Source organism: Paroedura picta, chromosome 9 (assembly GCF_049243985.1).
Source record: "Paroedura picta isolate Pp20150507F chromosome 9, Ppicta_v3.0, whole genome shotgun sequence".
Classification (NCBI taxonomy): Eukaryota; Metazoa; Chordata; class Lepidosauria; order Squamata; family Gekkonidae; genus Paroedura; species Paroedura picta.
Window position 1 is genome coordinate 20,073,233 of NC_135377.1, and position 24,216 is coordinate 20,097,448.

At 47.4% G+C, this 24,216-nt stretch overlaps 1 protein-coding gene across 7 annotated transcripts; it reads left to right on the top strand.

Moving 5' to 3' along the window:
• Window positions 1–851: 851 nt before the first annotated feature.
• On the top strand, window positions 852–23,494 carry ANKRD46 (ankyrin repeat domain 46). 7 transcript variants are annotated; one of them, XM_077351787.1, is made up of 5 exons: window positions 852–930; window positions 6,840–6,905; window positions 12,282–12,623; window positions 16,024–16,182; window positions 20,767–23,494. In XM_077351787.1, the coding sequence occupies exons 3-5, from the start codon at window positions 12,313–12,315 to the stop codon at window positions 20,981–20,983; spliced, it is 687 nt and encodes a 228-aa protein (XP_077207902.1). In that variant the 5' UTR covers window positions 852–930; window positions 6,840–6,905; window positions 12,282–12,312; the 3' UTR covers window positions 20,984–23,494. The 7 variants fall into 7 exon arrangements, with proteins under 7 accessions (XP_077207902.1, XP_077207904.1, XP_077207906.1 ...); XM_077351784.1 differs by lacking the exon at window positions 852–930 and adding an exon at window positions 3,223–3,521; XM_077351788.1 differs by lacking the exon at window positions 852–930 and adding an exon at window positions 3,223–3,486.
• Window positions 23,495–24,216: the final 722 nt, after the last annotated feature.

Below are 24,216 nucleotides of genomic sequence, written 5' to 3' on the forward strand. Positions count from 1 at the left end.
CTTTTTCAGCCCCCTCTTTTCAACATTGTTTGAATGGGATCTATGATTGAGTTGATTCATAATGTGGTAGAAACTAGTAATTTTAGGAGAACATTATAAAGAGAAAGGTGCTAAAGGCTTGCAAAAATCTTTGCAGAATGACTATGGGGTGGATCCTGTTAATTTGGCTCATACTAACATGTTAGAATCCATCAGGCTTGCATCTTGTATCTGTCACTGCCTAGAGAGATTGTACACAGGATTCAGTGGGTCAGAAAGATCTGATTTACACAATGCAATTATGAACACTGAAGAAATTCTACCTGCAGCTGCCCTGTTGCTTTATCGTGGAAAGTGGCTACTAAGAAATCACACCTGTCAGTCTGCGGTTGCTTCTGCAAATATATGTGAAATATGGGACTGGGGCTGCATGGAGCAATTTTGTGACCCAGTGCACCATTCCAGTTTGGGAAACTCCTGGAGATTGGGGGAGGGGGGGCTGGGGAGTGCTGGGTTTGGGGGAAAGAGATCGGAGTGGGGTATAATGCTATCAGGTATATCACCAACGTAGCGATTTTCTCCGTGGTAGCTGATCTCTGTTGTCTGGCGACTGGATGTAATCGTGGGAGATCCCCAGGCACCAGCTGGAGATTGGCAACCTTCTGGGAAAAATACCACAGAGTTTTCTTTAGAAACCCTAGCAAGCAACTCTAGTTTGTACCCCTATTCACCCACACAAATCTGACAAGCCCCAGAGTCAAAGAAGCCGGCTTGACTGTCGCTCGATTTCAATGAGAAAGCAAACGGAGAGTCCTGCAAGCTGTTTCATCCTCCGGCCACTAAGTGGCGCTCACTCGCAAGACCTTTCCGGAAAGCGAATCCTGGAAGGTTTATTTGCGACCTCCCATTTCCTGAGCTCGGTGGCGCAAGGAACCCTGCGGAGCCAAAAAGGTACGATTTCGCAAGCAGAACTCCGGTTCTAGAAAGACGTCCCTGGAGTCATCATCTTACGGGGCGGTATTGGGGGAAACACCTAAGAAGCAATGTAAAAACTGGGCCGTCTTTTGATTGCATGCCTTTACCGCTGGATGCCATTTGCAGGTTGGGTTTTCTCTTCGTGGGGTTCGCCACGAAGCCCCACAATTGCATTCCAACCGTGAGAAGGGGGGCGACTAGGGGCTTTTCTCGTTAAGGAGAATCGTGTTAAGAAATGCGTGTCTCATTCACACACACGTTTAACCCACCCTCATCCCCCAGGCAGGGCAGAGGCTTGGAAGGCAGAAGGGGCTCTCTTCTACAGGACAAAAATAAGAGTCCAGTAGCACCTTTAAGACTAGCAAAGATTTATTTAAGGCATGAGCTTTCAAGTGCATGCCTTGAATAAATCTTTGTTGGTGCTCTTGGACTCTATTTTTGTTGTGCCAACATGGCTCCCCGCTTGAATCTTCTGCATCCGCTGCTATCAGCTCCCATGCTTTTACACTCCCTTCAGTGTATCTCCAGAGGAGGAGGAGAGGGACAAAGACGTGCAGGGAAAGAAATTTCAACCCTACCCAAAAAGTATGAGCCATTTTTACCTTTCCTTGGAGGTTCTTCTAGCAAGGCACTGTTCGTTCTTCATTATGCTGGATAATATTTCTTGGATACCTTCATGGTGCCGTTTACTAATTTAGTGCTACCTTGCTCTCTTCTTATATCTGTACTTTGAAGATTCATATTTCATTGTCTGAGAAAGTGTGCGTGCACATGAAAGCTCACACCTTGAATAAAACTTCTTGGTCTTAAAGGTGCCCCTGGACTCAAATTTAGTTCAGAATCGAAGTTCAGCTTTGTGCCACACAATCTGAATGACAAAACTAGAGTCCAATAGCACCTTTAAGACCAACAAAGGTTTATTCAAAGTGTGAGCTTTCATGTGCATGCACTCTTCTTCAGACTCAGAAACCTTGAATAAATCTTTGTTGATCTTCAAAGTGCTATTGGACTCTATTTTTGTTGTACTATTTCACACCAACATGGTTACCCACTTGAAACTATCTGAATGATCTGTCTTGACCAATGGAATCACACATGCAAAGGTAAAAATGGCTCATATGTTTTGGGTTCAAGTTGAAATGAGAAGAGCCACATTTCTCTTCCTTGTTTTTGTTGGCCCATCTCCTCCTATGGAGGTACTCCAGGAGCCCTGACTCAATGGTAGGGGGTCTGCCTGGCATGGAGAAAGTCCCAGGTTCGATCCCCAGCAATTCCAGCTAAAGGATCAGGTAGGGGTGATGGGGAAGGCCTCCAAGAGTCCCAGAGCTCCTCTGTGATGCACTGGGCATCAGACAACTGCCCTGGAGGAAAATGTTCTGGCAGCTTGGTGTAGTGGTTAAAAGCAGTGGCTTCTGATTTGGCAAACTGGGTTTGATTCCCCACTCCTTCACCTGCAGCCAGCTGGGTGATGTTGGGCTAATCACAGTCCTGTTAGAGCTGTTCTCAGCAGTTTTGACAGTTCTCTCAGCCCCACCTACCTTACAGGATGCCTGCTGGGGGGAGAGGAAGGGAAGGCGAATGTAAACTGCTTTACGACTCCTTTGGGTAGTGAAAAGCAGGGTATAAAACTCAGCTGGAGATAACATAAACATCCCATTGCAGCTTTATTTTATTTTATATTATTGTTTAAACCTTTCATTCCGCCCTCTCTGGGCAGACGCAGGGCAGGTGACGAGATAAAAAAAAGTCACATGCCATTCTAAAATACAGTAAAATTAGATTAAAACCCCAATACCAATCAGGCTCTATTATTATCATCCATAAAATTCCTATCAAGGGCTGAGGAGGCATGACAGAAGCCTAGTCTGGCAGATGCAGGCGGAGACGCCTTGGAGATCTACTGGCAATTTCTTCTCCAGACAGGCAGCATCCCTAAGAGCAGGGGTAGTCAAACTGTGGCCCTCCAGATGTCCATGGACTACAATTCCCAGGAGCTTCTGGGAATTGTAGTCCATGGACATCTGGAAGGGCCGCAGTTGGACTACCCCTGCCTAAGAGCAGGGGGTGGCCAAACTGTGAGTCTCCATATGTCCATGGACTACAATTCCCGTGACCCCCGTGTGCTGGCACAGCCTCATGGGAATTATAGTCCATGGACCTCGCAGACCCGCAGTTAGCCACCCCCGCCGAAGAGCCTAGTCCCTGTCAATCACCCCGTGCTGCACGCCGTGCCTCAACCCCGAGCTCAGCCTCAGCCGGCCGCCACGGGAGCTCTTCTCCTGAGCTGCCGATCCGTGGCGACGGCAGGGGAAGGCTCCGGCCTTTGGATCCCGAGGCTCCAGCGCCGCTCGCGGGGAAGAGGCTGCGCGCTGCGAGGGAGCGCCGGAAGTGAGCGGGGCGAGCGCGTGGGCGTCCTGCGCGTCTCTTTGGGCCGAGCGGGGCCTGCCTGGAGCGAGCAAGCGGCAGCTGCGGGTGCCACCGGCCCGGGAGGAAGCCAGCAGGCGCCGCTGTTGGGGCCTCTTCGGGGCCGAGGTCGGATTTCAGCGCCGTCGTCGTCGTCTGCAGGGGTCCGTGCTGGCTGTCTGGGTGGGAGTGAGGGAGGAATCTCTGTGCAAGGGGCGTCAGAGGACGTCAGGAGAGAAAGCGGGGCCTGCTCTTCTTCCCCGCAGGACTTAAGCGCGGCAGGCAGAAGTGCGGCAGGTGAAGCTTCCCCTCCCTCCTGCCATCGCCGCTTCCCCTAACCCAGGGGTAGTCAAACTGCGGCCCTCCAGATGTCCATGGACTACAATTCCCAGGAGCCCCTGCCAGCGTTTGCTGGCAGGGGGTTCCTGGGAACTGTAGTCCATGGACATCTGGAGGGCCGCAGTTTGACTACCCTTGCCCTAACCTGATGAAACTAGTTGAGATTCTACCTGCCAAGCAATGGCAACCCAGGACTGGGCCCCTCCCCTCAGTACACCTTTCTGTGGTCACTTTGGGGAGAGACCTGCTTGGGAGCAGCAGGGCCAGGGTGGCTTGGCAGGCCTTTGATCTTGCTCGATTTTATACCTGTGATTACACTGCAGAGAGAGGGGGAGGGCGGGCAGGCCGCTGTGTGTCACTTTCTCTGCCTCACCTTTCTAAAAGACACCCTCCCACCAAAACGCTCTGAGGCTGTTGCATGAGATAGGCTGGGGGCTATTTACAGCTGATCAAAGTGAGCCCCTGTGGTAAGCCTCAGAGGGGTGCTGTTCCTTAGGATCTGGATGGAGGATGAGGCAGGCTGCTGTGAGAGGAGTGGCGATCACAGGGATTAGTCCTGCCATGTTAGCGTTTGCACCGTGATGATTTGTTCTCCAAAGAACTTCCCTGTCCAGTTAATGGAGCTGTCTCCTGAAATCTAAACTCTGCTAAGCATGGAGTTGAATTTGCCTGTCCTGCGAGCAGCCATTCAGAACTCCAGTTTAATTCTTTGTATGTCTCTTACTTCACCCAAAGGATGTAAAGTGACATCCTTGCTAGATCATGGGAATGCTGTGGACATTGTTTGCCTTGGTTTCAGTAAGGCTTTTTGATAAGGTTCCACATGATATTCCTATTGACAAGTTGGTAAAATGCGGTATGGATCCTATTACTGTTAGGTGGATCGAGAGCTGGTTGATAGATCAAACTGAAAGGATGTTTGTAAATGGTTTGTCATCTTCTTGGAGAGGAGAAGAAGAAGAAGAGTTGGTTCTTATATGCCGCTTTTCCCTACCCGAAGGAGGCTCAAAGCGGCTTACAGTCACCTTCCCATTCCTCTCCCCACAACAGACACGTGTAATTCCTCAGGGATCTGTCCTGGGCCCTGTGTTGTTTAACATATTCATAAATGATTTGAATGAAGGAATAGAGGTGGTGCTTATTAAATTTGCAGAGGCAAAACAATCAGAATACAGGATGATCTTGACAGGTTAGAAAACTGGGCTAAAATGAGTTTCAATAGTGATTAACATAAAGTTCTTCATTTAGGTAGGAAAAATTAAATGCATCGCTATAAGATGGGTAAGACTTGTCTTGGCAGTAGTACATGTGAAAAGGATCTGGGGGTCTTAGTAGACCATACTCTGAACATGAGCCAGCAGTGTGACTCGATGGCTAAAAAAGCAAACAGGTTTTTGGGCTGCATTAAAAGAAGTATAGTGTCTAGATCACACAAGGTGATGTTACCACTGTACTCCGCTCTGGTAAGACCTCACTTGTAGTTCAGTTTTGGGCACCACAACGGAAGAAAAATGTAGAGAAACTGGAGTGTGTCCAGAGGGGGGCTGTGGTGAGGGGTTTCCAAGTTGTATGAGGAAAGGATGCGGGAGCTTGGTCTGTTTAGCCTGGAGAGAAGACGGTGATATGATAACCATCTTCAAATACTTGAAGGGATGTCAAATAGAAGATGGAGCAGAGTTGTTTTCTGTTGCCACAAAAGGTTGGATCAGAACTAGTGGGCTGAAATTAAGTCAAAAGAATTTTCAGCTAAACATCCTGAAGAAGTTCTGGACAGAGCAATTTCTCAGTGTAACGGGCTTTCTTGGGAGGTGGTGGGTTCTTCTTCTTTGGAAGTTTTTAAAACAGAGGCTGGATAGCCATCTGACAGAAATGCTAATTTTGTGAACTTAGGCAGATTGTGAGTGGGTGGGCAGGAAGGGATGTGCCAGTGTTTGTCTCTTGTGCCCTTCCTTGAATACCCAGGGAATTACTAATCACCACTGTGGGATGGTAGGTGAATTTCCTCCAGGCCATGCTGGATTCTGGAGATTTTTGGTGGAGAGATCACTTGGTGTCACTGTGGGTGGACAGGTAGTTGTGAGGTCCTGCATTATGCAGGGGGTTGGACTAGATCTGCTAAGGATCAGCTAAGGATCCCTGGCCCTAAAGAAGTCCGTCTGGTCTCGACCAGGGCCAGAGCATTCTCTGTTCTGGCCCCTACCTGGTGGAATGAGCTCCCAGAGGAGATCAGGGCCCTGACGGAGCTTAAACAGTTCCGCAGGGCCTGCAAAAAGGAGCTCCTCCACCAGGCATTTGGCCGAGACCAGATGTAATCTACAGCGACCAAGGGCCCCTGCTCCCCCCCACCCCCCCTCAGAATTCAATCAATAAGCCACCCCCCTCAGAATCCCATCAACAAGCCCTGGACCTGTTTGTGTTATGATTGTTTATTGTTATACTGTGTTGTGTTTGGTTGCAATTGTTGGTTATTTGTGTACATGTTCTACAGACTGTTTTATGTATGGTTCTCTGTTATAATGTAAACCGCCCTGAGCCTCCGGGGAGGGCGGTATAAAAGTATGATAAATAAATAAATAAATAAATAAATAAATAAATAGATGACCCGGGAGATCCCTGCCAACTCTATGATTCTAGGAGTCTAAAGTAACTATTAAATATACTGCATTCAGAGGTGGCAGTCCTCTGTAAAGAGTAAAATCTGACATTGCTTTTATCTTGTGGTTTGTAAATTAAAATTAGCTAAGCTGCGCCAAGTGTGTCTTTTTATCCTGTCCCTTCCTCTAAGGCGCTCGGAGCAGCATATGTGGTTCTCTCTTCTTTCATTTTGTCTTCACAACAAACCTTTGAGGTAGATTCAGCTGAAAGAGAGAGATCAGCCCAAGTGTCATGGCCACTTCTAGCAGCGGCTTATATAATGCACTGCACTGAATGTAGCTGAGGGACCACACAGAGGCAGTCACTGAGAAACCGACTGTAGGTTCTTTTGTCAGCCACCATTTTTACATACAATTGTTGTTGGAATAATATAGTAGATGTTTCCAACTCCTGTCTCTTCGTAACAGATTGTATTCAAGCTAAATGATTTGATTTAATGCTGAATAGACAAAGGTATAAACCAAAATGTTTTCCATTCTTTTCTTCAGACAAATTCTGCAATCAGTTAAACCCTTCCAGTGAAGAAACTACAAGTTTCTGAATTAAAGATAAAGGTAAAGGTATCCCCTGTGCAAGCACCGAGTCATGCTGGTGCGTCATTTTGCTGTGACCCACCGGTTTTAAAGGAGGAGGATCACAGCCTCAAGTAGCACCTTTCAAACTCCCCATCTCTCAGGGAACGGCTTCCTTACGTGCTGAGGGGCACTTTGCACAGGATTATCACACATGTCCTTAGCTTCTGGGCTACACCCAAACAGGCCTTTCCTGCAGCTATGCATTTCAAGAGCAAGCTCCAGAATGACAGCAAGAAGTGCTTTAGGCATCTTGCCTGCTGTGCAAGCAGTTCCCTTTCTGAGGAGGCTTTCGAAGAAACCTCCCTGGTACGAGGGTCGCATTTGGACAACTCCTTCTGTAAAAGCTACTTAAAAGGTTTTTCGTGCCATGGGGCTCACCTGCTCTGGCTGTGCCAATAAGATCTCTTGAAACTTTCTCTATCGGTAGTCTCCCATTTCAGTGTCCATGGGGAAGCAATAAAGATTAAATCTCCTTTCACTGTGAGATAATTGGCAAAAATATTTCAGCTCCATTGGGAGAGGCTGTGGCTCAGGGGTAGAAGAGCCAACTCTGGCATCTCAGGTTAGTACCTGCTGAGAGACTTTCCACCTGAGGAGCTGCTGTAGATCAGAGGAGACAGCACTGAGGTAGACAGAGGAATGTTTGCGCTTGGTCCAAAAGGCGGCTTCTGATGTCCGTAGGGTGCTGCATTTCCGAACCAGCGTGTATTACATGAAGGTGGATTCAAATGAGTAGCCGTGTTAGTCTGAAGTAGCACAATAAAATCAGAGTCCAGTCGCACCTTTAAGACCAACAAAGATTTATTCAAGCTCACGCCTTTAATAAATCTTTGTTGGTCTTAAAGGTGCGACTGGACTCTGATTTTATGAAGGTGGAATCTCTGGTTTTAATGTCACTGGGAGCTGTGCCTGGAGAAATGTAAGAGGATGTATGAAAAGTCAGGGCAGAGAATATGGAACAGGGAATATGGAACAGTTCTTTTGTGAAGTTGTTGGTTCTGTTGTAGGTTCGTTCTAGAGCAGGAAACGTGTGCATTTGGCACAGGTTTAACAGTCCAGTGTGCAAAGCACTTTGCCCGTAGTCTACAAGTCTGGATGTTTTCTAAATGTGAGTGTTTGTGCCGTAGTGGTGAGGGTGTTGGACTAGGCTTGCTGAGTGACTTTGGGCCTGTTGCTCTTTCTTTGCCTCCTCTAGCTCACAGAATCATAGAGTCAGAAGGGACCTCCAAGGTCATGTAGTCCAACCCCCTGCAGAATGCAGGAAATTCACAACTACCTGCCCACCCACAGTGACCCCAATTCCATGCCCAGATGATGTCCCCCCCTGGGGAGGACAGGGACTCTAGTGGGCTACAGCAGGGGTAGTCAACCTGTGGTCCTCCAGATGTTCATGGACTACAATTCCCATAAGCTCCTGCCAGCAAACGCTGGCAGGGGCTCATGGGAATTGTAGTCCATGAACATCTGGAGGACCACAGGTTGACTACCCCTGGGCTACAGTACCCAAGAGTAAGGCGACCAGATTGTCCCACTTTTTGAGGGACATCTGGGGGTACCTGGCAAATTGTACTTATGTTGAAATTGTAAATATATATTACAATACTATTTTTGCGTTCTATGCGTTCTATGAAAATTTTTGTTGCTCCATATAGACCAAATGTTAATCAAGAAGCCTCCTGGTCAATGGTGTCCCGCTTTACCAATGTTAAAATCTGGTCGCCTTACCCAAGAGACCATTCCCCAAAACATTCATTTCCTTCAGGGAAACTGATCTTAGTAATCTGAGGATGACCTGTAATTCTGGGGGATCCCCAGAATTTGTACAAGTAGACCAAGAAGCCTGGCTTGTTTTGGAATCTCAAGCCTTGCAGTCCACAAAACGTCTGTTATTTCAACTGGAAAAATTGATATTTAGCTTCTGGGCTTTCAGTTCCTGCTCTCCCATATTAAGACAGCCTGGTTGCTGCTAGTACTCTAGAGGGCGCTAGAGATCTGGGAGAAGTCCCCAAACGGCCTTTTCCTTTGAGCAGCTTCAATCAGTAGAATGACTTTGAGTTTTTAAACAGCGCACCCAGAATGGCCACAAATCTCATAGCTCTGTGCTGACTTCAGACATACAGGAAACAGTCAAGTCAAGGCATAAATACAAGACTGCTGAAATCTCGTTGATTCAGTGCCTCTGTGAAGCAGCTGAGCAGGATGCAAGATTTCAGGCCTTTTAAACTCGAAAAGAAGCCATAAATCGAAAGGGGAGATCTTAAATTTATCTTGTCCCTGCTTATATTTGCAGAGGGGTGCTGTAAACAAAGGTGGCATTTAAGGCTTGGATTCCCAGAACCGCGACTGAAGCAGAGTTCACACAAAGCATCTCTGTTCCTTCCCCCGTGAGCCCTGTGTGTACAAAGTGCCATCAAATCATAGCCAACCTCTGGCAACCCTTCTCTTGTATTCACAGAAAGGCCCAGATTCAACCCTGGGTATCTCCACTGTAAAGGAGGAGGTTGCAGGTGATGGGAGAGACCTCCACTTGATACCCTGGAGAGTCACTGCCAATTTGAGTAGACAGTCCTGACCTTGCTAGACCAGTGATCTGACTTGCTGTAAGACAGCTTCATGTATGCATGCATGGTTGGGGTGACTATGTACCAATTCACAGTCCTCAGAATGTTATGGGCAGGGCCTCAGGCTCAGGAGTACAGCATCTGCTTAACTTGCAGATGGTCCCAGGTTCAGGGTCCAGGCATCCCCAGTGAACGGTATCAGGGAGCAGGTGATGGGAAGGACCTCTACCTGAGAGCTGGGGGGTGGGGGGGGGTCACTGCCAGTCTGAACACAGACCTTGATAGACCAAGGGCCTGCTTTAGTATGAAGAAACCTTGTGTATCTCTGATCATTTTTTTCTTTTACTGCCGCTAAGGGTTTCTCTCAACACCGTATCATCAACTCATATTAATCTTCAATTATCGATGCAATAAAATCCATTAAAAAAAAAAACCCTTGGGACACGATTGTAACACGAAACGTGAAGAACAGATCAGACCGATTTTGTGACATTTCTAGTGTGCTCCTTGTGGGCTAGTGCCGTGCCTGAAAGGTGTCTGTGCCTTTTGTCATCTTTTTCATGTGTTCTTTGCCTTTTGTGTCTCCCAAAAGGCTTTCTTGCCTTGGAGGGAAGCGACTAGACCTGGGGCAAGTAGGATGCCCCTTTCCCAGTATCAGGAGAGGAGTTGGGGAAGAAGATTTTGGTGACTCTCACCAATAGCTGCCTTTGTGGAAAGCCACGGGTCGGCAGGTCTGCCTCCGTAGTTCACAAAAAGTATCAACAGGGAACTATTTGTTTTGTTTTGATAACTTGTCTGTAGCCCTTCCCCAAAGTCTCAGGGTGGCTCGCACAGTTTAATACACAATACAATCCTATCCTATCGTACATAAATCTAAACTTTAACACTCATATCTATCCATTAAAAACAAAGTTTAAAACACACCGATATAAATGAATAATATCAGCCTGCTCAATCCATCTCATTACTCTGGATGAATAGCATCAGAGGGGGGGGGGGGGGCTTAAAGTGCACTTCCGTGCAGTTGTTTAGCCGAATCTGTTGTTAGATCTTTAGGCCTCAACCGTAAGCCTGGCAGAACAGCTCTGTTCAGAAAATAGCTACCAGGATATGAAGGAGATTGGATAGAGGGCACAGAGTGACCGCCTGCATCATCAGCCATTTGCCTGCTCACCTGTGGTGAATAACAGATGCCTCCAGGCGATCAAGCATGACTAAACTCTTGATGCTTACAAGGAGGCTCTTCCCCTTTCTCATTGGGTGTGCACATATGTTCATGGATGTCTACGTGTACCAGTGGCTTGGCACTTGGAGCCCGTGATGGACATGGCACTTGGCCCTTATTTGCAGCTTCTCTTCCTATTTCATCAATGAAAAAAGAATAGGAAAGCTGATGTTTACTTTGTATGCATGAAAAAAAGTACAGCAGAGAAGCGGATGCCCAAATTTATAGCCAGCCTGTTGGGACTGGTCTATACAGGAAGGGTGATCTTTCCAGCAGTTGTCTCTGCTTGCTCACCAAAGTTCAAATGTAAATAAGGAGCAAACAGATGAGAAAGGAAATCCCATTAAAGGTGGCTTTATTGACGGCGCGTATGAGAACATCTGATTTGCATATCTGTATCTGTCACCTTGTGGCAGCCTAGCGCACATTGCTTCCTTCTTTGGTAGCTGAAGAAAAATACATTCCCCCTCTTCCTGGTTTATCTGCAATCCGTGCATGGACTGAAATGAAGTCCCGAGGGGAGGGAAATCTCTTCTTAGGCAGCATTTATCAGCCGTCTGGCATTCGTAGGAGTGCCTGAATCAGTCCTCAAAGCAAGATCCTTGCACTAGCAGAACAGAATGGGGGCAAAAGAAATGTCCCCTGCTCAGAAAAGTAGGGAGGCAGTTGCTCACAGGGCATTTTCCCGAACAGAGAGCAGCATGACCCCAGATTTAATGGAAGCCTCAACACAACATTGTACTCGTTGTGATCACAACTTGTAGCCCTCCTGGGACTTCCTCTGAACCTGGGACCTCCTGGGACTTCTTTCTTTGATCTGGCTAAAGGGAGGAACTGTGGGTGGGATGCTTGTGCAGATAATGTGTCTGCATTCCACAGCCAGTGCAAGAGCAGCAGTGAAGAGCACATCTGGACTATCCCCATTTGAGCCTTTGAATGGGCTTCTTTTCCTTTCCCAGCTGAGCCTTGGTGTATCTGTACGGCACGGCTCAGCTACAGGGGTTTGCAGGGCCTGATTCTTTATCATGGGGGTTAGATGTGGCTGCCATTCTTACCCGCTAACACGTGGCTTGCTGCAAGTATCACAGCAGCGGTATGTGTTTTCACACCCCTGTGAAAGCAGCCTAAGAAAATAACATGTTGCCTATAGCAGGGGTAGTCAAACTGTGGCCCTCCAGATGTCCATGGACTACAATTCCCAGGAGCCCTTGCGAGCAAATGCTGGCAAGGGCTCCTGGGAATTGTAGTCCATGGACATCTGGAGGGCCGCAGTTTGACTACTCTTGGCCTATAGCAAGGGTAGTCAACCTGTGGTCCTCCAGATATCCATGGATTACAATTGCCATGAGCCCCTGCCAGCAACCTCTGGCAGGGGCTCCTGGAAATTGTAGTCCATGAACATCTGGAGGATCAAAGGTTGACTACCCCTGGATAGTATCCTAGAGGGTGGATCCCCATTTCAGTTGACAATTTGTTGCTTCTTATTCAGAAAGGCGATGTCTTCCGGTGTTGCTGTTGCCGTAACCGATTTGGGCTCACCATTTGTTTTCTCCCCATTGTCAACCGTAGGCTTGGTCCGTCTTGCAGCCGAAGAGCAGCCATGTCCTACGTCTTCGTCAACGATTCCTCACAGACGAATGTGCCTCTGCTACAGGCGTGCATCGATGGCGATTTTAACTATTCCAAGAGGCTGTTAGAGAGCGGCTTTGACCCGAATATCCGAGACAGCCGGGGCCGAACGGGTCTCCACCTGGCTGCAGCCAGAGGCAACGTCGACATCTGTCAGTTGCTGCACAAGTTTGGGGCTGACCTTCTGGCTACTGATTACCAGGGCAACACAGCCCTTCACCTCTGTGGGCATGTGGACACCATTCAGTTCCTCGTTTCCAACGGACTCAAAATAGATATTTGGTGAGTCTGTTGCTGTTGTGGCTTTTTATTTCCCCTTCAAATTATGAACTTGTTGTTGATTTTTTTTTTTTTATTTTGATTGGGTAACTTGTTGCCTGATAGAGTGATTGCAGTGGGAAAGATGAGGGCAGGTGCCAAGGGTCACTTGTTTGCTCCTTGGGATGCGTCCTTAAGGCCTTACGTGGCCTGGGCCCTGCATGTCTGAGGGACCACCTCTCCCAGTATGTCTCCAGAAGAACATTGAGAACAGCAAATGCTGATATGTTAGCGGTCCCTGGCCCAAAATAAGTGCATCTGGCCTTGACCAGGGCTGGGATCTTTTCAGCCCTGGCCCCAACCTGGTGGAACATGCTGCCAGCGGAAAGTCCAACCCTGGCGGAACTATCTGTGTTTTGCAGGGCCTGCAGAAGGGCCCTGTTCCACCAGGCATATGGTTGAGGCCAGAGCAAATAAATACAATCAAATGGGTCTACCCACTCCCTTTCCAGAGTATCGTGTCGTAGACGGTGGCCTGATGATACAGAGATAAGAACAGGGTCAAAGAGGCGGGCGAATGAGGCACTCGGGGTTACTTTTTATTATTCTCATTGTTTTATTGCGTTACAAAACTTTTATTTATGTGGAAACTCAATGTGTTGCACATCACTCCAAACCTATTAGGGAGCAGTGGTTTATAAATCTTATTATTATCATATTCTGCAATAGCATTTAAAAATCCAGCAGCAGTATAAATGTGGTGAAATTCTGGCCAGCCTAACCAGCCAGTAAGGAGCACAAACATCATCTGGAGTTACCGTCTTTGGGTGCTTTCTCTGTATCATCCTTACCAGACTGAAGAAGCTGCAAATAGTCTTGACGGCTCTTCCACATCATCGCTGTAACATACAGCAGGGGTAGTCAACCTGTGGCCCTCCAGATGTTCATGGACTACAATTCCCATGAGCCCCCGCCAGCAACGCTGGCAGGGGATCATGGGAATTGTAGTCCATGAACATCTGGAGGGCCACAGGTTGACTACCCCTGACATACAGCACCACAAGAACATAAGAAGAGCCTGCTGATTCAGGCCAGTGGTCTATCTCGTCCCATCTCCTGTCCCACCCTGTGGCCAACCCTTTGCTTAGAGCGCCAAACAGACGAGGCATACAGGCTGAGGCTTTCCCTGATGTTGCTTCCTGGCCTTGGCTTTTGGAATTTTGCTCCCTTAACAAGAGCCGTTCCCTTGAGTCACCATGGCTAGTAGCCATCACTGGGCTTCTCCTGCATGACTCAAACCCCCTTTCAAAGTTCCCTGTGTTTGTGGCCGTAGCTACCTCCTCTGGCAGTTAATTTAATTACTCATCAGGTAATTGCAGACATCTTGTAAGTCATGTGGTCAGTTTCCACCCTGGCATTCCCTGTTCCTAGGGATCATCCCCATAGCGTAAACATGCTCCATGCCAGAAGAAAGCACCAAGGAGCTGTCCAAACCACAAACAATGATGGTCCAGGAGAAAAGCCATCAAAGGGTGACAGGTTCCAGTCTGTTTTGCATGCTAATGGCTGGAGCCTGCAGTAGTGCTTTATTGCAGTGTAAAAACCCATTAACGGGACAGAAGACCCATCACGGCCTGTGAAATCTCTGGTCTCGTGGATGGTACTGCTGCTTCCGTTCTCTCGCCAGCCTCTGAGTTGGCGTCTGAAGGTTAAGAATGATGGGGCTGCGTGTTAGTTGTTCCCATATAAAGAAAGCACACGCGCGCCCTGCCGCCAGTCCTTTTTCCATTTCTGTGGAGAAAAACGCTCGTTTCCAGTCATTACCCTACCTGCTCCCGGACCTCGTGACTCAGCCTTTCTCCAAAATCTTGTATATTCATTCTTCCAGGCTCGTCGCATCTGTCATATGCCAGGGCCCAGACAAAAGCACTTAGTGCACCAAATAAATACTGTTTGACAAACACAATTAACAGCCGTCCGGGAATGGTGTCTTGTTTGAACTATCTGCTCAAATGCCCTAACCTTTTAAAGCTTGTGATCGGCCTTAAAATGATTGGTGCCTTTCACTGTCTCCCCCCCCCCTTCTTTTTTTCTCTTTTTGAAGTTGGCCTCTGCTTCATAACTAAAAGGGTGAAGCGTTAATGGGACCAGATACACAAAATAAATTAATATGCGTGTCGCTTACAATTACAGCAAACTATCCTTCTTCTATAGACTCGCCGAGGGTCGGACACGACTGAACGGATTACATCCTCCTCCTTAACAAAGATCAGTACTGTTATTGCTAGGCAGGGGTGCCAAAACTGTGGCTCTCCAGATGTCCATGGACTACAATGACCATGAGCCCCTGCCAGCACGCTGGCAGGGGCTCATGGTCATTGTAGTCCATAGACATCTGGAGAGCCACAGTTTCGGCACCCCTGGCCTAGCCCCTGTTTTCAGTGCCTGCGGCCAGTTTTTAATAGCAGGATTGATTTCAATGGAAGGGAAAATGAAATAGAAGTGACCCCCGATGTATTGTCGTGAGTGCCCCTTATGCAGTAAATCTAAAAAATTTGACTTAAGTCCCACATTGCCCATTCGGAGACTTCCCAGAATTGCTTTTCTGTGATGGTTGAAAACACTTGCAAGTTCTTTTCCGTGTGCCTCAGCTAAACCATTCTGGGGCTCTGTTTGGTGGTGTTGCACAGTCTGCTAGGTCCAACTGCTGCGGAGGGTTTCTGCACAATTAGGTTGAACCGCATGGGAAGTGATATTCAGCAGTCACAACCCTCTCCTAACGTAGGAAGTGCCGGTAGCAATCATTGACCCAAAGGGCCTAACTTCAAGAGACAGTCCTGCAGGCTCAGCCGTTTCCACAACATGCTGTTAAGGACATTATAAAAACATCCTGTTGGATCAGACCACAGCAGTCCATCTAGTCCAGCATTCTGGTTCATACAATGATCAACCAGCGACCGGGAAGAGCCAACCATCAGAGCAGAGAGCCCTAGGCCTTCCCCCGTTGTTGTCCACTCACTGAGAAAACCTGTGCTGAAGTTTGTGAACATCTGTCCTTCATTCAAGCCTAAACGGGATGAAATTAATTCAAAAGAAATTCCATCTAAACATCCAGAAGAAGTTCCTGACAGTTAGAGCGGTTTCTCAGTGGAACAGGCTTCCTCAGGAGCTGGTGGGTTCTCCATCTTTCGAATTTTTTAAACAGAGGCCAGATAGCCATTTGATGGAGAGGCTGATTCTGTGAAGGCAAAGGGGTGGCAGGTTACAGTAGATGAGTGATTAGATGTGAGTGTCCTGCATAGTGCAAGGGGTTGGACTAGATGACCCATGAGGTCCCTTCCAACTCTATGATTCTATGATTCTATTCTATGATTCTAAATGCTTGTTGGAGCTTTCATTTAACTCTCTTGGGGTCCCAACATAGCAACCATCAAGGTGCCACTCCACTGGTCCTGGCAAAGCGAAGAGGCGTGAACAAAGAGGTGATCCGATTGCTGGAGTCCTTGGAGGAGCAGGAAGTGAAAGGATTCAACCGAGGAACGCACTCAAAGCTGGAAACAATGCAGACAGCAGAAAGTGAGAGGTACTGCCAAATAAGCCTGCCTTATCTGTTGATACCAGCAATTGGTTTAAAAGAAGAAGAAGAGTTGGTTCTTATATGCCACTTTTCTCTACCAGAAGAAGTTTCCAAGCGGTTTCCAACTGCCTTCCCTTTCCTCTCTCCACAACAGACACCCTGTGAGGTGGGTGAGGCTGAGAGAGCCCTGATATTACTGCTCGGTCAGAAGAGCTTTATCATCCAGCTGTCTGCATGTGGAGGAGGAGTGGGGAATTGAACCCGGCTTGCCAGTTTAGCATAGTTGAGTAAATTGTCATGTCTGGAGATTGTTCAGCATATTGAGAAAGGGCAGAGCTTTACACAATGCAAGAAGCTTCTGAACTTGGTCTGGGCTTCAATACTCAAGTTGACTTTCAGGGGCCAAACTGGACTCTCGGTGGCCCATAGATTTGAGTAGTTAGCCACAATTGCATAGACTTAGCTGACTGCAGAGGTAGTAGATGGTTCTCCGGGCTGTAACTTTTTAGACTGCATTCACGTGACCGAATGCAGCTCCCCTACAAACAGACAATTCTCCACTTATGGAAAACAGGACCCTGGGCATTCCCTTTGCTTGTTTTCTGTGTGCAGGGACCTCTTTTTCTAGGGAGCAACAATAAGTCACACCAGCCTTCACCTGCAGTCTGTCCAGTTCAGCAGGTTTTCTTCGCCATGAACACTAGGCCCTCCAGCACAGCTCCAGAACGTCACCTTTCCTGAGAGTCGGTTGGTACTTTGTGGCAGGTCCACTTGTCTGTCTGTCTGTCTGTAGGCGTCAAAGTGAATGCAGGCTGGTTTGGAACAGAGGCATGCTTGGGGGAACGCTAACATGCTGTGTCACTTTGGAAGGCTGCTGCCAGCTGAGGCTGGCAATGCTGGGCTAGGTGGGGGCAGTTGCCCAGTTCTGTAGAAGGAGGCAGCTTCACTCATTCGTTTAACTTCAGTAAAGCACCAAGTGCTTCCTTGCAGCAGAGGAGTCACTCCTCCCTTCCTTGCAGCAGATGGCTGACTCCTCCTTAACTGCTGCAGGGCGTGTGTTCAAGTGACACTGCCCTTGATGGTTTCATGCATGTGCAAAGCAAATGTGTGGCTGCAGAGCACCAGATGGGCAATGAATAACCAGGTCATTCGTTGGAATCCAATTTTGCATGGAACACAAAGCGGGCTCTCCTCAGCATGTTCTTCCCGGGTTTCAAAAATGGAACAAAAATATCTTTCTTGAGTTTTCTTTAGTCCTTTTCTGTGACTCTGCTAGTTACTCTACTAGGTATTAGAGTTGAGTAAGTTTAAAATGATGGCTTTCGTTACTCGCCGTTGGAGAAATGCAAGCTCCTGCTTTCTGTTTGTTAGTGTGCTCAGTTCTGATGGCTTCGTTAGTCGTTTCTTAGTCATTCGACTCATTTTACCTGTAGGGTTTTTCAGAGGATTTTTGTTTCAGGATTGTTTTTAGGCATCCCTTTTCCTAATTCATTGGTGATGAAAATGGTCCTGTAACAGCTACATAAGCAGGAGCACCCCAAGTCCCTTGTAAACTGGTTTAACACTTGTTGTCTTTTTCAGCAGAACCTCATCATATGATGAGAGTCTACGTTTTGGGCACACACTGACTTTTTGTTTGCTTTGTGGCCGAGGGAGGATGGGGGGTTTGCTGCTCAACAGAGAAGGCTGCTGTAAGGGGCCCTAGTTCCTCCTCTAACATTCTTGGACCCTGCCAAAATTTGCTTCTGTTTGCCCCGTCAAATGAATTGCCACTCTCTTGACCAGACAGAGTTCCTAAAGAAACAGACCAACCTGCCTCCTTTCTGCTAGCTTGGATTTTCCAGCACCTCTTATCCTTGACTCAGTTGCAGTGTATTTCTTGTGGACGTTTTAATTCTCGGAATGTTTTCTGCTTGTGTACATAGCCTTAGAGAGACCTATTGCTAGCAGCCGACCACTGTGTTGGTAGCAACGTTCCCCCAAAAAATGCAGTCTGTTTTTCTTAGCAGCAGGGAGGGGGGGAAACATCTGGGACTTGCATCCCTTCCAGGTTCTTCCAAAATAGCTGGCATTCAGGCAGTTGCTACCATTTCAGTACAGAGAGTTTAATTTGGTTCTAATGGAAAATCTCACAGGTGGTTTCTTTGGAGGTTTTTTTTTTCTGGTTTTAGCAAAATGGTCCTAGTTTGTTTACAGTCGCCAGGTGACCTTTTCCATTTAGAGAACACTGTACCTTTCTTCAACCTCTGTGAGGGTTATAGATTAACTGGCCAGTTCTTAATTGGTGGAAATTCCTCTTGTGCGCTGGCAGAGACCGTTCAAGGGCTGCATAGCTGTATTCGGGGAGAGATGAATGAATCCCTTAGTAATGGCGAACCAGAAATCTTTGCCAAGCAGGAGATGGTTTGAAAAACAAAAAGGACCCTTTACACATGTTATTCCTCTTGTCCTGGCAGTTCAGTGCTGAGTCTCATGCTGAGCAGTAGCTGCAAGATGCAAACTTTAAAGGCCTGGCTGATAATCTAGGATGTTTTCCTGAATTTTGTTTAAAAAGAGGAGATAGACATACGGAAAAATAAATCACCGTTGTTCTACTGTGCCTCTCAGAAAAACACCCGCCTTCCACCGTTCTGGCCAGCATATACCAAGTAGGTTTGGGCCAAATAGTCAAATTCACAGGACTGTGGCATCAAGGTGGTGCAAGTATGGTCCCCCCATACCAAGTATCTTTATGGCTGAGAGCCAGCTTGTGTAGTGGTTAGGAGTGCAGACTTCTAATCTGGCGAACCGGGTTCGATTCTGCACTCCCCCACATGCAGCCAGCTGGGTGACCTTGGGCTCCCCACGGCACTGATAAAACTGCTCTGACCGAGCAGAAATATCAGGGCTCTCTCAGCCTCACCCACCTCACAGGGTGTCTGTTGTGGGGAGGGGAAAGGGAAGGCGACTGTAAGCCGCTTCGAGACTCCTTCGATGAGAAAAAAGTGGCATATAAGAACCAGCGCTTTGTCGTCTTCAGTAATATCAGGGCTCTCTCAACCTCACCCACCTCCTCTGGGGAGAGGAAAGGGAAGGTGAATGTAAGCCGCTTTGAGATTCCTTTGGGGAGAGAAAAGCAGCATATAAGAACCCTCTCTTCTTCTTCTGATGGGAGCCAGCGTGGTCCTTTCTCTAGCTTGTCCTTCACACTCCTTTTGGAGTGGTCCGTTCCGTTTTGTGGCTCCTGCAGGTCCATTCAGTAGCATCACAGGTCAGGTTTGACAGTGTGGAATTTTCACGAAACCTGTTGTGTGGATGAATCTTCTTTTTTCTTGCCCCTGAATCTATGAAGCTGCTTTATAGTGAGTAAAGCTGTTTGCTTGTGTAGCCCAGGACTATCTGTTCTGACGGGGAGCAGTTCTTTGGGGTCTGAGACATAGAAAAGTGATCTCCAGAGCCGGTTACCAGAAATCCTTTAATAAGAGATGTTGGAAGTTGAACTTTGAGCCTTTGGCATAAGAAGCTCTACCACTGAGACACAGCCCTCCCCTCCATGCAGCCTTTTCAAACGTAGCCTGTGGCACAGGCAGCCTGTAACTCCCCAGGAATTACGGAACTATATGCTGGCAGGGGCTCATGGTCATTGTAGTCCATGGACATCTGGAGAGCCTAGAACTCTTCAGCCACACACTCCTATTTTGCTAGAGACTTGCTGCCAAGACACCTGCATCGACTGACAAGCTCTCTTTAAAAAACTGACAGCATCTTGTTTGACTTTTCACCGTGACTTTATGCACTGCCCCTCTCACAAGAAGCCCGCAGAACAGACGAGCTAAGAGCAGTTGTGTTTACCATCTCTGCGCCGGTGTTTCCTGCAGCAGGCCCACCAGAGGGACCAGACAAATGGGTCTGCGTGGGCGTTCACAGCCGTACAGCTGTGCCTTTCTGGGCCGCTGTGGTCAGTCTGGCTCTGGAGTGTGTTGCTTCAGTACCTTCGGGCTTGTCTTTCGGAGGGGGGGTGGGGGAGAGGAGTGGTTAGGACATTCTAGCATGACAGTGACTGGAATCATGTGATGTGTTTAGCCACAGAGAACGCCATGGGAAGGCTGTTGCCGTGCAGCCGATCTGATTTCCACAAAGTACGTAGATTGTCGGCTTAGAGAGGCGAGCCAAGGATCTAGACCAGGGGTAGTCAAACTGCGGCCCTCCAGATGTTCGTGGACTACAGTTCCCAGGAAGCCCCTGCCAGCGAATGCTGGCAGGGGCTCCTGGGAATTGTAGTCCATGGACATCTGGAGGGCCGCAGTTTGACTACCCCTGATCTAGACTGGCGGAGTCCTTGCCCAGTTCCCCTCCCTGCAATAGCCCTCTCATTCTGCATAACTTCTGTTTGTACAGGTTCAGTTATTCTCCAACATAATATCCTTTTGTCCCTCAAAGAAGATTCCTCATTCCTTTTTCACTTGCTGGGTCTGAACCCAGAGCATTGGCTCCTTTTTCCTCCTTTGCTTGTAGCAGAATTATTAGACCACAGGGCGAATGTGGGCGGGGTTTTTTTTTTTGGGGGGGGACACATTTAATGTATCACCTCTCCCTGCATTCCTTTTCTAGCGCCATGGAAAGTCACTCACTTCTCAACCCAAACCTGCAGCAAGGAGAAGGGGTCCTGTCCAGCTTCCGAACGACATGGCAGGAGTTCGTAGAGGACCTTGGCTTCTGGCGGGTGTTGCTCCTCATCGTTGTGATCGCCTTGCTGTCCCTTGGGATCGCGTACTACGTCAGCGGAGTTCTTCCATTTGTAGAGAACCAACCCGAACTGGTGCATTAGAGGGCTTAGTCAACATGCAGCGTCCCCACTGTTATTTTTAGCTTCTCGTCTGTTTGCATGTTTCCCCAGTGCAAGCAGTGGCTGCTGTTATGTACTGCTGACCTTTACATTCCTGCATATAGAAGCCCCTTTGGAAGGGGGAGTGTCTGAATAGCACTAAATTCTGAGGCCTTCCTAAGACCCCCTAAGCTGCTCTCGGCCAACCTAGTGATATGGAGGGCTGCGAATAACCATATCTGTATTCAGAGCTGAGTCATCAAGTATTTATCCTTCCTTCGATTTCTCTCGAAATGTCACCAGTCTTTGTTTTCAGTTCAAGGCAATTTTTATCCAAGTTGATCTGACAATATTAACAAATCATGTGAAATGAGCATGCAGCTCGTCAAGGGAAACATCTGTTATAATTTGCCTTCTAAATGCAGGATGTTTTACTTTTAAATTGGGGGAACTTTTCTTTACCAATGGACAAAAAGCCACCCAACCATCGGAATGGAGGGACAATGGTCTGCAAAGTATATCTTTGCAGCATTTTAGCCTTTTCGTTCTTCCATATGAGCTGGGAGGGGGGGGGCTTTCTCCTAATAAAAGTCCACCAGGAGGCATGATGATGAAAGGGTTTATATGGCTCTAACATTCACTTCTTTCAGATAGTACTTAAAAGCCACGCTTGACATAATAAGAATGCACCGGATGGCTTGGATCCTGTAGCCCAGGAGTGGTCAACCTGTGGTCTTCCAGATGTTCATGGACTACAATCCCCATGAGCCCCTGGCAGGGGCTCATGGGATGTGTAGTCCATGAACATCCGGAGGACCACAGGTTGACTACCCCTGCTGTAGCTGTTTCCTACGGGGACTGGAGGAAAACATGCCTGCCAAAGCAGATCTTCACAATGACACAGAGCCTACTGATGTGTTAATATATGGGGTTGCAGAGCACAAAACCAAAATCTGACTTGGAGCCCCTGCTGCCGCTGCTAAAGTCTCTTTAACCATCTACATAGGTAGAAGGCCTAGTTGAAGCTCTTATGGAGCACACAGGTAGGTGCCCACAAGATTCACAGGGGAGGAATCCCATGCCCCCTTCCATTCCTGCAACCCCACCCTATTGTGGAGCTTGACGTGTCTCCAGGCCTCTACCACAGCCTCTCCGTCTGGAGCAGCACCTGAATGTCACTGCAGCAGGGCCTGGGGCAGCTCTCCACTGTGCCTCCAGGATGGAAGCTAAAAACAGATAATGCTAGTGTTTGAGGAGGATTAAACCCCTTATTTTTTAGTTTCAGAATCTCCTGCAAACCTTTTGGGGGAGGTCCCCCAGGTTTGCAGAACACCTGTTTACTCTCAATGTGGCCCCAATCCACAGATCTAGATATCTGAGGTTCATCCCCATGCTTGACTGTTAGATAGATGGTATTTGCTAGGTAGCTTACAGCAGGCATGCTCAGTGCGCATGAGGGTCAGTTAGACAAAGCGTTCCTCTTGCACAGAATTCTGTTCCTTGTGTGGACATGCAAGCAACCCTCCCTCCCAATCCTAGTTGTAATATCCTGGCAAGAATTGTGGCTTTTACAACTGCAGCTAGCTAGACATTTTCTTAAACAATGAAAGCTGAATGAGATAACTGTTGAGGATACCCTAGTCCAGGGGTAGTCAACATGTGGTCCTCCAGATGTTCATGGACTGCAATTCCCATGAGCCCCTGCCAGCAAACACTGGCATGCGCTCATGGGAATTGTAGTCCATGAACATCTGGAGGGCCACAGGTTGGCTACCCCTGCCCTAGTCTAGTGACCCCCTCGTCTATTGATGTGCTTTTTTTTTCTTATGATTGTCTGGAAAAAATCTGTTTTTTAGGGGGGCATTTTTAGCTCCATCTGAAAGGTTTGGTTTTTCAGCCAGTTGCTATAGAAACAGTTAACTTCTTTCCCATGCATTCTCTGAAAATGTTAAATATGTACAGGTACCCATTGGCTTTGAGTGAATATCCAGCATATGTTTAATTCTTCTCTTGCAGCTTGCTGGGAGTTAAAAGTGCTTGAACTTGGATAATTTCCAGATAATGACTGCAGATCTCAGACTCCCCTCCCTCATGCTTTTCCTTGGGGTCCCCTTTTCATCAAGAGCAGCATCTGGGAGCATATTTTTTGTCTGCGCTTGAGGTTTTTATCTAGTTAGCAGTACCCAGGTGCATACCACTAGGTGGAAATACCTTCAATCCATGCAAATCTCTGGTGAATCTAAGACAATGTACACTATATCAAAAATCCCCCCCGAATGGATTGAGATTGAGGTTCTCATAATAGGTTAAATGTGTTACACGCACTATAAAATTAGGTAATAATATGTTAATTATATATGTATATGTATTTGCGTGTAGCATTAAAACTTTTTTAAAGCACATGTATATTTTGTGCTAGTCGTTTTGTGTTACCTTCCATTTTGTACTGCTGTCTATAGCTTTGAATGGCCTTCTAAGCACGCATAGATGCTTCTAATAAAGGGGTATCAACTAGCTGTGTTTGTGCATCATTGTTGTGTCATAGCTGTTTGAGTTCCTTGGAATCCGTTCGTTACTCCAGCCAATTTGAAATATGCATTTCAGAAGGAAGTATGGTATCTCTTATACAGATGGTGGTTTTGGACTTTTAGGAGGGCTTTTTACTTGGCATTTATTTCAACACACTCAGAAATTAATATAGCGGGTTTTTTTCTGGATAAGTCTATAGCATTTCCTGAGAGTCTGTATATACTGAATGCCATTCAAAGGAGATTTATCTGACCTGCATCGTGGACAAGAGATATTTGACTGAGATAGAACAAGAAAACCCCAGAGATATTTTAATAGAATCATAGAGTTGGAAGGGACCTCCAGGGTCATTGAGTCCAACCCCCTACAGAATGCAGGAAATTCACAACTACCAACCACCCACGGATGCCCAGATAATGCTCCCCACCCAAAGAAAAAACAGAATCTGTGGCCAGTCTGGTCTGGAGGAAATTTACTTCCCAACCCCAAAATGGCGATCAGCATTTTCCTTGGGATGCAAGAAAGGGCCACAAGAGCCAAGCTTCAATATTTGAAGGTACTTTTTGGCTTTTCTGGGCGGGTCCATAAGTTGACCAGCCTTGTTTTGCCAACAACCAGACTTTGAATGGGAAAAATACCTGTTGACTCAGATATAGCCCTGTGGATTGATACAACTGAAGGATAGTTTACTGACCACAGATCAGCAA